The 14,308-nt window shown below is 41.4% G+C and overlaps 1 protein-coding gene across 7 annotated transcripts in view; it reads right to left on the minus strand.

The window, feature by feature from the left end:
• Positions 1 to 14,308, minus strand: part of C2CD3 (C2 domain containing 3 centriole elongation regulator) — a 148,274-nt gene that overhangs the window by 48,117 nt on the left and 85,849 nt on the right. For 6 of the 7 annotated variants that reach the window (XM_040489300.1, XM_040489298.1, XM_040489297.1 and 3 more), the window contains 3 exons: positions 13,488 to 14,090; positions 10,461 to 10,799; positions 2,132 to 2,270 (listed from right to left, as the gene is read on the minus strand). In XM_040489300.1, coding sequence (XP_040345234.1) covers positions 2,132 to 2,270; positions 10,461 to 10,799; positions 13,488 to 14,090 — 1,081 coding nt within the window. The remainder of the gene's footprint in view (positions 1 to 2,131; positions 2,271 to 10,460; positions 10,800 to 13,487; positions 14,091 to 14,308) is intronic. The other variant, XM_040489302.1, reaches the window with a different exon arrangement.

Below are 14,308 nucleotides of genomic sequence, written 5' to 3' on the forward strand. Positions count from 1 at the left end.
ATTTTTCTTCTCATCTTTCCTCTGCTTCCAACAGACTATGTAACCTCCCTGGTCCACAGTCTTAACTTTAAAGTGAGGTGATGGGGGCGCCTGGGTGACTCAGTCGGTTAAGTGACCGCCTCTTGATTTCGGCTCAGGTCATGATTTCATAGTTTGTGGGTTCCAGCCCTGTGTTGAGCTCTTTGCTGAGAGTGTAGAGCCTGCTTGGGATTCTCTCTCTCCCTCTCTCTCTGCCACTCCCTAACTCATGATCTTTCTGTCTCACACACACACAAAATAAATAAACTTAAAAAAAAGATTAACTGGGGCGCCTGGGTGGCGCAGTCGGTTAAGCGTCCGACTTCAACCAGGTCACGATCTCGCGGTCCGTGAGTTCGAGCCCCGCATCGGGCTCTGGGCTGATGGCTCAGAGCCTGGAGCCTGTTTCTGATTCTGTGTCTCCCTCTCTCTCTGCCCCTCCCCCGTTCATGCTCTGTCTCTCTCTGTCCCAAAAATAAATAAAACGTTGAAAAAAAAAAATTAAAAAAAAAAAAAAAAGATTAACAAAAAATAAAGTGAGGGGATGAAATTAGGAAACTGTCAATGTCACTTCATCAAGTCCATAAAGTTAATTTCTGAATGAATAAATCACCTTCACTTAGAAGCTTAGCCCTCTGGCTTCCTGCCTTTTAAGGCAGATTTGATATTTTGGATGAAGTACCTGACCATTAAGGCCAGAATTTCTGTAATTTCCGGTAGCTCACCATAGATAGTACTGAGTTGTCACTGTAGTTTTAGCACCTGACTCAGGCCAGCCTCTTAAATTTCAAAACATTGAACATGTGAGCAAGTGCTGAGGCTCAGCTAGGTATGTAAATACTGTGAGAAAATAGCAGATCAGACACCATGTGGTGTAGCTACTGTTGTACTGTTGGTGAATAAGAAAGAAACTTTATAAAGACAATAGTTAACAGTAGTTATACTAGAACTCACACTTAAAAAAAAATTTTTTTTTAATGTTTATTTCTGAGAGAGAGAGAACGAGAGAGCATGAGCGGGGGAGAAGCAGAGAGAGGGAGACACAGAATCCGAAGCAGGCTCCAGGCTCCGAGCTGTCAGGACAGAGCCCGATGCGGGGCTCAAACTCATGAACTGTGAGATCATGACCTGAGCCAAAGTCAGATGCTTAACTGACTGAGCCACCCAGGCGCCCCGAGAACTCACACTTTTAATGATTATGACACAGGTGACAGAAGAAAAGGGAGGATGTGCCTTGCACTGCAGCATCAGGCCTGTATGTCAGCCCCTTACCTCTGAGCCACACTCCAACATGACTGACAGGACTCCACTTCTAATTCTTTTGAGTCTTCCAAAGGAGATCTAACATTTGTTGAGTGCCTGCTATGTACCATGAGGTAATTTTCCTAAATGTCATCTAATTTGGACCTCACAGTAACTCTGTAAAAATTAACCCCACTTTACAGATGAGGAATCTGAGGCTCAGAGATATAATGTAATTTGTCCACACAGCTAATGAATGCCAGAGATGGGGCTGGATGCCATGTCTCTCTTGGTGCAAAGCCCAGGCTCTTTCTACTGCACCAGAAATCTTTTTCAAGAATATATAATCTGTAGTCTTTACTGAGGTTAGTTTGCTCTGCCTTCTTCACCTCTATAAATTGTGTATATTCTTCAATACTCAGTTGAATTATCTTATTTAAGAAGCCTTCCTTGAACTTCTGTGTTGGCCTAAATAATCTTTCTGAGATGCACAAGAATTCTTTTTTACTACCTTTACAGCACTTGTCACATTCTATTGTCTATTTTCCCAGGTAGACCACGAATACCTCAATAGCAGGGACTGTCTTAACCATCTTTCATTCCCAGTCCCTAGAACAAAGTGGGGCATATAAGAGGTCTTCACTGAATAATTTTTTAGTGGTACTGAGCTCAAAAGCGCTCAAAAAGAGTAAAAAAAAAAAAACCCACTGCAGTAAAATATTTAAACCATTACTAGCTGTGAATTCATAAGCACCAGAATTAAATAACTGCTTGATAAGAAAATCATTTTCCCAGTCTGCTCAATATTGTTGTGTCTCTTGAAACAAAAAGCCAATTCTAAAAGACTGATGGAATATCATAAAATACAAACCTTGACTGCTGTTGAAAATTCCAGATGGGGGAATCTGTGTTTTCAACCACGTGGGTGAAGACAGGAGATGGCTCATCAGCTGTTGCAAAGGATACACAGCAACTGGGTATCAATACTTTCCGCTCTGTCAAGGGGATCCCTGAAATGGAACACAGTAGAATGACTGACTTTACGGTGCCGGAAAGAATGTGCTGGAAGCCTCCCATTATACAGGTATAAGCAGGACCTATCTTTGGGTCTTTGCTTGAGCTATTCCCTATATCTGAAGTGTTTCCAGTATCCTTTCTGCTACTTAAACTGTCCTTTCAAGGCTCAGTTCATAAATATTCCCCAGTGAAGAATGACTTCTCCCATCAACTTCATACTTGTGGGATGATGGAAAATACTGGATTGGGAGAAAAAAGTAGAACTGCAAAAAGCCCGAGACTTAAAAGTCAGATGATCAATTATCAGCTCTGCCATATACATTCTGTGTGACTTTGAGCAAGGCTGATCTAGGCTATAGCTTCCTCAAATGGGGCATATGATACTTACACCTCCTAAGTTGTTAGAAGGATTAAAAATAATATTAGGTAACTTATACACTACTTACTATGTGCCTAGTACTTTCTAATTACTATACATGTATTAGCTCATTTAGACTTTATAACCTCACACATAGGTTTTATTATTATTCCCATTATATAGATAAAAAAACTGGGGTACATAGAAAGTAAACATTTTAAGTGGTCACATGTTTATTAGATAATAGAACTGAGAGTCAATTTCAAGTATTCTGGCTCTAGAGTCCAAGCTCTCAGCCATTTTCTTCATTGCCTCTACTAGAGTTAAGAAATGTAAAACATTGAGTACTGTGCTGGTGTTAATTCTTACAAGATCAGGTCTCCAGTGTGGGACACTCAGTCATTTATTCTCTCTTAAGACAAAGTAAAATGGTTTTCTTTTCCTCCTTCCTAGGAGAATAACAGCATATAAGGGTAAATTTGAATGAGGGGACTGTAAGGAGGCAAGGTGAAGGTTTTAAGGCCCTTCATTTACATTCAAAATCCAAACACAGAAATGACAATGTGTATTTTTCACATTTTGCCAGGCTGTGTTCCAGCCCTTATGAGGACCTACAGCAGAATTTTTTCTTCAGTCATCTCAGTTTACCCAAAAGATGATTCTCTGTTTTACAGAAGCTGACAAATGTTGGTAGGGGAATGTGAGGTCCACACAAGGAGGATGAATGTCCTGAATTACATTCATTACAAAGTCTACCTTACAGTTGTGATATGTAGAGAGCAGACTTTTCATATAAGATCTCAATAGGCTGCCTAAACCTACTTACCTAAACTGCTATTCAAAGAAATACAGTTGTTTGTGGAGGACACAATTTAAGTTAGAAAATGTAACATTAAAATTTTTAATTTATTTATGAGGAAAAAAAACAACAAAAATGAAGACAGTTGGTGATACTAGATAGTCTATAAATGAACTAACAAGATAACCACTAGCCACAAGTGGCTATTTAACTTTAAATTAAATTCATGAAAATATAGATGAAAAATTCAGTTTCTCAGTTGCACTGGCCACATTTCAAGTGCTCAATTGCCACATGTGGCTACTGGCCACCATACTGGACAATAAAGATACAGAACATCTCCATCACAGTACAGAGTTCTTTTGGACAGTGCTGAGTAATTGAGACTCTGTATAATATAGAGTCTATGTATTCCACAAGATCACTTTCAGCTCTGAATCTCTGCTATGAATCTTAGGATTACAGATGAAGGAAAGAAAAAAGAAGAAGTGTGTCTTAAACATAACTTAAGCAACCCAGAGGAACAAAAAACTCACATTATCACTACTACCACAGGGCCTCCCAGCATCCAAGATATAAAATGGCTTCAGTGCGTTCTGTTTCCTACAACTGAACACTCCCTGACACAGCTGCTCTCTCTTTCTCCCACTTTCCTTAGAAAGTCTCAAGCTTTTCAATTGGTTTCTTCCAATAAAATGTCATAAATCCTCACAGTGAGGGAGAGATAATCTGCCTCTATGTTGGCAGTTCCCACAAAATCCTGTGATAATCTGTGTCTGGGTTTTCCTCACTAAACTCAGAGTTCCCTGAATGCATGGAGAGGACCCAAGGCCCTTATTAAAGGTTTGCAGTCTCGCCTCTACCTCTGTCTACAGACACTTGCCAGGGTTGGAGAGAGAAGCTGCCTTATCTGCTTGCAGCATGCACACACCAGCAGAGGACAACAACACCTGCTCTGGAAAGCTCTGAGAGATCAGCAGAGAGGGCCAGTTATGGTTCTGAGAGGCAGGACCCTAGGTTCCTGTGTACTCTGCCACTAATTTACCATGACATGAGCACTTCATTCTGGCTCTCTGGGTATCAGTTTCCTCACCTGGAACATGTACTCCCAAAACACTTCTTGCAATAAACTTATGATTCCAAATGTCTACTACTACTGCTCAGAACGCTCTCATACCACCCACCCCACCCCATCCCTTTTAAACGTCTGTTAGTTTTGAAGATGGTTTATCTGCTAAAGGTCTCGAAATAAAACTACTGCTTTGATTTTGGAAGAAAACTGTTTCTTACTCAATCTTGAATAGAAATACTCCTTTCAGCCAAACAGCAGGTGACAAATTACTTGAGAAAGCAGGTCTATCAGGTTTCCCTGGCTCTCTCCTTGTGGGTAGAAATTCAGGTGGGCCTGTTTACATATCTGGAAAAGGTCAAGTTCTGAAACACTTTTTTGGAGGCAGCCTAGAAGAAAGCCACTATACCTCCCACAGGTTGGGACACACATCAAGAACAGTTAAGGGGACTTGAGATGAACCAGTTTTACCGTTTTCCCTAGATTTCCTGTGTTTTATGTAAATATATGCATCAAGAAAGATATAATCGTTTCACAGAGATTAAAATAACCCCTTATATTCGGGTAACACCTTATAGCTTACAAATCTTTCTTATATACGAAACTTATGCTCATAACATACCTGAAAATCCCACAAGATAGGTGCCTCTATCCCTATTTCACAAATAAGGCAACCAGGGAACAGAGAGGTAAAGTGGCTTGCTCATCAGGAACCTGGTTAACTAGGATTTGGAAGACCCAGCCAGGTTTCAGGGCTCCTACTCAAGGGTTTTGTCATTGCAATAGTTCTAATTAGCTCTATTTGGTTAAGAGCTCTCTCTCTGGTCTGGAATGAATGCATGGAAACCTTCCCCTCAAGCGATGCCCAAATTTGTATATTAACAAAAACTGAGTGCAGTTTCATTAAGTCAATGTTAACGGACACTTCCTCTCTGTCACATGTGCCCACATGGGTCAGGTTTGATTCCTGATCTGGGGGAAACAGACACAAACAAAATAAGAGGAAGACTATACCAAAAGCGCAGGTAGCTGTGGGAACCTAGAGGGGCTCCTAACCCTGCCTGGGTAGGTTAAAAAGAGCCTCTAAAGGCTGATGATACTGTAGATAATTTTTGTTTCTACTGAGTATAGCTTAGGTTACCCCAAATAATTTTACCTCTCTATTCCTCTGTGCCTTATTTATAAAACAGGGCCAGCAATAACCTGTTTGTCTAGTAAAAGAATACAAATCTGAAGAGTACTGAAGCTGATTCATAAAGAAAGGATCTCAGAGCTTTCTTTAACAAAAGTATTCAAGAAGCTTTTTTAGAGGTGCCTGGGTGGCTCAGTCAGTTGAGTGTCTGACTCTTGATTTTGGCTCGGGTCATGATCCCAGGGTTGTGGGAGTGAGCCCTGCATTGGGCTCCATGCTGAACGTGGGCCTGCTTAGGCTTCTTTCTCCTTCCTTACCTCTGCCCCTCTCCCCTGCTGATGTGTACTCTCTTTCTCTCTCAAATTAAAAAAAAAAAAAAAAAAAAAAAAAAAAAAAAGGTCTTTTATTTTCAGAACCAGGACCATAGTGGAGACCACAGAAAGTTCAAAGCTGCTTTATGTTTAAGCTCTACTGAGGCTAATTTAGGGCTGTTTTTGAACCTTCTGCATGCAGCCTTGCATGCAAAATGATTTTCACAAAAGCTTGGCAAATTATAGCTGAATCAGAGAGTATGGCATGAGTTGCCCTCAGCACTATGTTTTTAGATGATAAGAGCTAAAGGGAATCTTAGACATGAACGTGTATGGCCATCACATTTCATGGCTGAGGAGAAGAGAAATGCATTTGCTCAAAGTCACACAGCAAGTTAATGACTTAGCTAGGGCCAGAACCCAGTCCTCTGACTCCCATTACAGAACTCTATTACATCATCATCTGGAAGGCACATTTCAGAGAGGTGGTGGGCAGGTCTGTATTTCTCAGGACCAAACACAGTGCCTGACTGACACATAAACTTTGTGGGAGGAAAGAATATATGGGTCTGTCACTGAGGGTAGAATCAAGAGACTACAGAGATCTCTGAAAATCAGATATCCACCCTGATGAGTGCTGTGCCCTGGATAAACAGAGAAAGGCCAAATAACAAGTGATTTATAGATTTGTAATTCAAATCCAAAAATGTTGGAGGTGTTATGTATCATATTCACAAACAAGAGGACATTAATACATTTGCTTAGCTACATCATGAAGATCAGGGTGCTGGGATACAGAAATAAACACACAGTCCCTGTCCCAAAGAACAGACAGCTAGTGGGGAGACACATTTATAGACATCTTCAGCGCAGACTGATATATAATATGAAGAAAGACCACTGTGTGAGAGTGGGGGTGGTGGTATGGGGGCGTTTGGGAAATCTAGAGGGAGGTTTTGTGCTAAGAGAGGTGGTCAGTAGGCTTCAAAGTGTTGGTGTCATTTAGTCTATCTTGAAGGATGAGGCGTAAGTTTGTTGAAAAGGAGAGAAAAAAAGGCATTCCAGGAAGAGAAGAGAGCACGGTCAAAGGCTTTGTAGTAGGAGAGAGAATGGTGCATTGGCAAAAAACAAACTGTTGACTGTAAGAAATGGTGCAAGATGAGGCTGGAAAGACTGATTAGGCCACGTGGGCAGCACTTTGTGTTCTATGTCACTGAGAGTGCAAGTGATACGAAGCCAACAAAGTATTTTAAGTTGAGAGAGGTCATATTTGTTGACAAGACATATAACCTCAACAGCAGAATGAAAAAGATACTGAAAGAAAACACTGGAAGCAGCAACCATTAAAAGGGCTATCCCATTAGTCCATGTTTCTGAAGCCTGAACAAGCAATGTGGCACTGAGAATGGAGAAGAGGTGACAGAAATTTTCTGTGTAAGAGGCCACGATCCTATATCCTGTATTGGACACAGTGGAATAAATATATTAATCCTGTGACTTATCCTCTGTTAAATTCCCCATAAGCAACTTTGCTGCAGGGGAGGCAAAGTAGGAAATCAGAGAAGGTGTTAAGAAGAGGGCATTTGACCAAGGCCTCAGATTCATCTGCCTCCCCACTTAACAAACATTTACTGCTGCTTATGTGTCAGATGCAGTTTTAGGTGTTGGGGATTTAGCATAAATAAAACAAAACAAAGAAAAATCCTTGTTTCTGTAGGACTTACATTCTTCTAGAAAAGACAGAAAGTAAACAAAACACACTGTTAAAGGCTGTAGACAAAAATAAAGCAGGGAAGGGGCGCCTGGGTGGCTCAGTCGGTTGGGCGTCCGACTTCAGCTCAGGTCATGATCTCGCAGTTCGTGGGTTCGAGCCCCATGTCAGGCTCTGTGCTGATGGCTCAGAGCCTGGAGCCTGCTTCAGATTCTGTGTCTCCCTCTCTCTCTGACCCTCCCCCGTTCATGCTCTGTCTCTCTCTGTCTCAAAAATAAATAAACGTTAAAAAAAAAAATAAAGCAGGGAAGAGGGATAGAAAATGTTGGGGAGGGGCTACAATTTTAGATAGGTGGTCAGGGAAGGCCTTCTGAGACAAAGTTATTTCAATAAAGACAAACCAGGAGTTAAGAATATACCAAGCAGAGGAACATCAGATCCAAAGGCCTCCAGGCAGGAGTCTGTCTATATTCCAGAAAAAGCAAAGGTGGGGGGGTGGGCAGCATGGCTGGAACAGGGTGAAGTGGAGAAGAGCAGGATACCAGCTGGAACTTGGTAGCTGGGGAAGGGGAGAAAGGAATTCAGGCTGAGAAAGGTGTGTGAACAAAGGCCCAGGGAATAGCTTGCTGTTTGTTGTGATGGAACACAAAGGAAGCCAAACACTACTGGAAGAAAATCACCATTGTGTCATCCACAGTCACTCTAAAATCATGTCAGTTAGTCTTAGTGGAGCCCTTGCTACTGCTCAGCAATTTTCTTATCTATTTCTTCATGATTCCCATAACTCCCCTGCAATGACTAGCCAAAAGAGGATCCAGTCAGAGGGTAAAGTGCTGATATTATCCCCCATGCCCTCTCTAGGCAAGCCCAGAATATACACTTTCCTACTTTAATACCTTTGTTTAAGTTGAAATATCTACCTGGAGTTTTATCCCCACCTTTCTGAAATCCTATTCATTCTAAAAACTTCTCTTGATTTCTCAGACATATCTCATCTCTCTGTTTTTAAACTCTCTAATTTTTAAAAAAATCTTTACTAATTTATTTTTGAGAGCGAGAGAGAGAGAATGAGCATGCGTGTACACATGAACAGGGGAGGTGTAGAGAGAGAGGAACACAGAATCCGAAGCAGGCTCCAGGCTCCAAGCTGTCAGCACAAAGCCCAACCTGAGGCTTGAACCCACAAACTGTGAGATCATAACCTGAACCAAATTCGGACATTCAACTGACTGCGCCACCCAGATTCCCCTCTAAACTTTCTAAATTCTATATATTATAGAGCTCTTTTGGTCTTCAGAACATTTTGCTTTATATATCATTAATTGTGTAGTTGCCAGTCTTCTTAATGGGGATATCGGCTCTCAGAGGACAGAAACTATGTGTCATCTGCTCTGCCCTCTCTGTACCTGGCACTGGCCCAGCAGAGATTTACTACTTGCTGAATTGAACTGCCATTCTTGCAATGTAAGCATAGCACTGGGCATGCAATACATACCCACCCTGGACTAGAGTGACTGGTAAACATAGTGTAGGCAGGATTAACTGGCAAACACAGCCATATCTCAGGCAGAATGGTATACAGGAAAGAGCATGGGCTTCAGATCCAGACATAGCTGGACTCAAATCCTGGCTTCCCAGAGTTTATTAACTGTGTAACTCATGTCACTTTAACTTCTTGATCTTTAGAAAATGGGTAGGTACTGCAATCTATTCACACCATAACTGCACTTGTTGTAAGGATTAAATGAGATAATTATTGTGCAAAAATGAGAATAGAACTTGATACAAGGAGATGCTCAATAAATTATCGTCAAATTACCTTCCGAAGTCATATTTTAAAAATGGAACTTATCTAATAGAAAAGTTGTAAGTATATTTGTATTGTCTTGTATTTGTACTTGTATCACTTTTTGCAATATAGGCACCCCACCCTAAAATGGAACGTAACTCATACCTCTGTATTTTAAAGTCTATTTTCAATGCAATAACAATAACAAAACAATTCTTAAAAAAATTAAAGTTTTTTGTGCTTTCCTTAATTCAGTTTTTATATAATACACTTGTCAAAAATAGGCTGCTTTGGTGGGTCAGTAAAAAAGCAAAAATTATTGCCTGGTTTTGTGATTCATATGGGATCTCAGTATCTCTAACACAGCAAAGCAAGGACTGTACTTGGAGAAGACTTTGTCCTGAGATAAAACATTTCAAGGTGATTTCTATTGTTGACAACATCACAGGTACTGTTAATATTACAAGTGACTATTGCCAACTATTGCCTATGTTCACAATCACAGGAAATGTTAAGTTTTAGTTTGAGGGTAATAAGATTCAGATGTAATCATTTTCCTTTTCAAGTTCACCAACCTGACTTTTATCCTTGGAGCCTTTGGGGGGTTTAGCCATGCAGTGTTAAGAACTCTTGGCCCCAAGTGCATAATGAAGAGGACCTGAGTTGGTAGCAATGGAAAGAAAAAAAGAGTCCTAAGAGAAATTTAAGGGATAATACAACAATTTAATGGATTTGATGATTTCATGGTGGATAAGGGAAAGAGAAGTATCTAAGCTGAGAGGTTTCTGGACTGGGGAATTAATGATATGCAAAATTAATAAAACTGGCAAGGTCCACTTAAGTTCAGAAAGGCTCTCATGTTGCTTAAACCTGTAGGCTTGAGAAATATCAAAATTATTGATTAAGATGGTTAACAGTTATTACAGATTCTGTCATGATTTGAAAGATTTGTGAAGGTAGGACCATGGCCTGAGGTGTCAGATAGATGTTCCTGGAAAAGTAAGTAGGGCATACCTTTTAAGCTCAAATGCATCGCTCTTTCTACCAGGATACTAACTGCAAAAGTTCCATCCAACTCATCTGGGCCCTCCTGGGCTGGGCAGACTTCCCCTGTGGTGGTGTTGCAGGGGACCTGGGTGGAGGCAGGAGACTTCTGGTGGTCAGGTGATGGAGAGCGCTGGATCTCATCATGCCTTCTGGGGAACTGCTCAGACTCACTGTGGCTGCTGCAGTCCACAGAATCCAGTTCATGAGCAGGCCCAGGGTGTGGGGAAGGAGAGGAAAGAACCACGTGAACTCGCAAGGCAGCTCCTGAGAGGTTGGAAGCATTTCGTCCAAACAGAGGATACACACCTGCAAGAGGATGGAGGAGAATAAGCCCAAACAAGCAGGAACCAAGAACACCCTCTAACCTTGGAGGAGATGACTGAGAGTGCTTGTGGTCCTCTCTCCTTTGACAGGCCTACATGCCCCAACAAACCAGTCTGTAAAAGAAAGTATGAACCTAGTATTCCTTCCTTTCTTCCCAGCACACACACTATCTCCATTAATGGAAAGTAGTGAGAGCTTGGATTTGAAGTCACAGCCAAATGACTACCAGGCAGAGCTGTTGTGGAATAGATTTAGGTGCTGGGGGCGAGCAGACTTAGACGACCTCTGAAGCCTCTTGAAAGTAAGATTTTTTTTATTAAAGCAGGAGTGGCCTGTCTTCTCTTCCACATGTCCCTTACTGGCCCTTGTCCTTAGGCCTTCTCCTTAGGAAGCTGTCCTGGTGCTCAATTTAGCCTGTTTCAACAACTAAATATGTTCTGGCAGTAGCCCTGAAGATCATTTGGAAGTGAAGTAGGAGGTGGAGGCAAAGGAGGCAAGAAAGAAAATTGGAGGAATTAGTACTTGTTGAGTGTTTTTCACGTGCTAGAATCTGAGGGGTTAGGTAACCCACCAACGTGACTTTTTCAAAAAGTGGTAGATTTAAACCCAGGGATCTGAACTTATAGACTTCTTGGATATTAAAATGAGATTTAATTATAAAGCAGAAGGCACTATGAATTCTTTCAGAATCTCAAAGATTGCTTCATTAGACTCATTTCAATTCAGGAAAATGGAGCTATTTGATTCACAGAAAGCAGCAAGATGGAACTTTCCGTGTTCTTTTTATTTTTGTTTTTAAGTAACCTCTTTTCTTCTGATGCAATGTGTGAATTATCATCATTATCACAAGGAGAAAGTAAGGGTGATAGGAGGGGAGTCATCTAAAAACAACATAGCCAAATCCTTACCCCAAGAAACTTAACAGTTACTTGGAAGGCCGGTTGGAAGAATGACTGGATGGACTGCTTGACTCATCCAACAAATACATCAAATGCCACACCTTGTACAAAGCCCCTTCACAAGAGGATAAAAAGCTTAGACTGAAGGGATGTGGAGAAGCATGAGAGAAATGGACAATCTGAAAAGTTAAATCCTGCCTTTGGTATCACTCAGTAAAAAGAGGTACTTGTGCTTGGGTTTGATCCCTAAATGTTTATTCAGTGTTCCAGACCTACTTTCTTCAGCACAGTGAAGTTAAAAGCCTATCTTTACAAACTTTAGTTCAGGTGAGCTTTGCTTACTTCAAATACTTTTTCTGCATGCTCCCTGAAGTGACTCTAGGCTTGCCCAGAAAATAGGGCACATGGCATTTAATGAGGTGCTCAGCAGAGCCAGAATTACACCTGCTGGGTCCAGAGAGAACCAGAGAATCCGGAATTATCACCCAGATACTCAGTTCTCCTTCTTTAGCTTGGGCCACTTGTTCAACAACAGGGTTTAGAGCACAAGGCTAATAGAGCTAAAATAGGGTTGTGACTCAGTTTCTTTAGCTGTATAGTGAAGAAAATAACAACTAACCTTACAAGGAGTGTCCCAAAGAAAAAATATCATGTTTATAAAGAATCTAGTCTGCTCATTATAGTTACTAGACTTATTTTTCTAAATGGCAAAACTGTCCCTCCTCTATTCAGACCCCATTGAAACAGCTTTCCATAGCTCTCAGAAAAACGTATAGTACTCTTGTTTGCTTTTCTAGCTTCATCTCCTATCATCTCCCATCCTATATATCCTATGATCCAGCAGTACCAAATTACTTACAATGCCTAAAAGGTGTCAAACTGCTTCATGCCTCTGCACCTTCACAGGCTATTTTCTTGTTCAGAATATTATCCCCCCCCCCTTTTCTTGGCTTATTCCTAAGTCCTTTGAAACTCAGTTCAAGGGTCATTTCCACTGAGGTATCATCCTTGAACCAAAGAGATATTGCATCCCTGTGCTCCATAATACCACTGAGAATACCTTTTCATAGTTCTTCACTGTAAATGTTTATTTACTACTCTATTCTCTCACTATTTCTTATTCATCTTGAACTCCCAGGGCCAAGTATATATATCAAGTACTGAACAAAAGTTGAAAAGAAAGCATCTAGCACATAATGCCACTTGTAAAATGTTACCTTTTTCCTTTCTGCCTTGTGAACTAGTTTAATACCATGAAGATTTTCTTTATGATTTCAAGATATGCTGACCAGACAGGGAGGATATCCTAGTCTCATTAGCAGGGATGTTTTTCAGAGTATTTAAAAAACGAGCATTCTAGGGGCGCCTGGGTGGCGCAGTTGGTTAAGCGTCCGACTTCAGCCAGGTCACGATCTCGCGGTCCGGGAGTTCGAGCCCCGCGTCAGGCTCTGGGCTGATGGCTCAGAGCCTGGAGCCTGCTTCCGATTCTGTGTCTCCCTCTCTCTCTGCCCCTCCCCCGTTCATGCTCTGTCTCTCTCTGTCCCAAAAATAAATAAACGTTGAAAAAAAAAATTAAAAAAAAAACAAAAAAACGAGCATTCTAGATTATCATATAGGCTCTTATACATTTTTTTTAAGGTAGTCCCCCAAGTTCACCCATTTTTATTTTACACTTACTGACTGAGAACAATATTCTAAGGAGTATATCACATAGTGCTTGTCATAGAGCAGGTACTCAAACCACAACAGCTGAGGATGGTTCCTCACTTACCACTGACAGTTAATGTCCTTGCTGACCTCTCCCCAAGTCTGACCAGGTCCACATAGGCTGAGCCAATCCAACTGTCTGTCTGGTGGGGCCTCTCCACACTGTCATTGCCATAAGCCCGCCACACTTGGACCTCTAACCTCTCTTCCCTGAAATACCAAAGCAGTGACGGGCCCCTATTGACTTCTGCTCTTTTGGATGCCTTGAAAGTAACCATGACCTGCTTTTTGTTTGTAGATTCTTTAGGCTTCTTGAGAGGGGTCCAGAAGGCTTCATGATCATAAAATTTGTAGCGGAGGTAGCAGTGTATGTTCTTATGAATGTGCTTTTGGCCGGCAAGAAGCACACAATGGATGGGCAGCCAGAGCCTTGGGGTGGATATGGTGACAGTGGCTGGCTCCTCTTCATCCATCGTGACAAGATTCTTCAGGTTATTCTCAAAGCTCCAGCCCAATAGCTCAGCAGCTTCCAACACCCGCTCTCTATCTCCAGGATGTGTGAAGGAAACTGAAAGTTCTAGGCCACCCACAATCTTCTGCATGAGCTTCAAACAGTGAGGCAGGGCCCCATCTTCTGGTAAAATGATAGGATACCATCCTGTGATCCCTTATGGAAAAAAATAAGATTTTCAATTATTGTTTTAAGAATAAAAAGATATACCCACTTCCTACTTCAGAGCCACCATCACCCTGGCCCAAGATAGAAAAGAAAACATATCCACAGAGCACTGGAGTTTGTTTCATCTGATTACTGAAAGACAATGTGATCAGATGGAAGAACAAAGGCTAGGAGTTGGAAGACCTGAGTTCTCTCCTAGGCTCATC

Source organism: Herpailurus yagouaroundi, unplaced genomic scaffold (assembly GCF_014898765.1).
Source record: "Herpailurus yagouaroundi ecotype Mexico unplaced genomic scaffold, PumYag 180, whole genome shotgun sequence".
In the NCBI taxonomy this organism is placed as follows: Eukaryota; Metazoa; Chordata; class Mammalia; order Carnivora; family Felidae; genus Herpailurus; species Herpailurus yagouaroundi.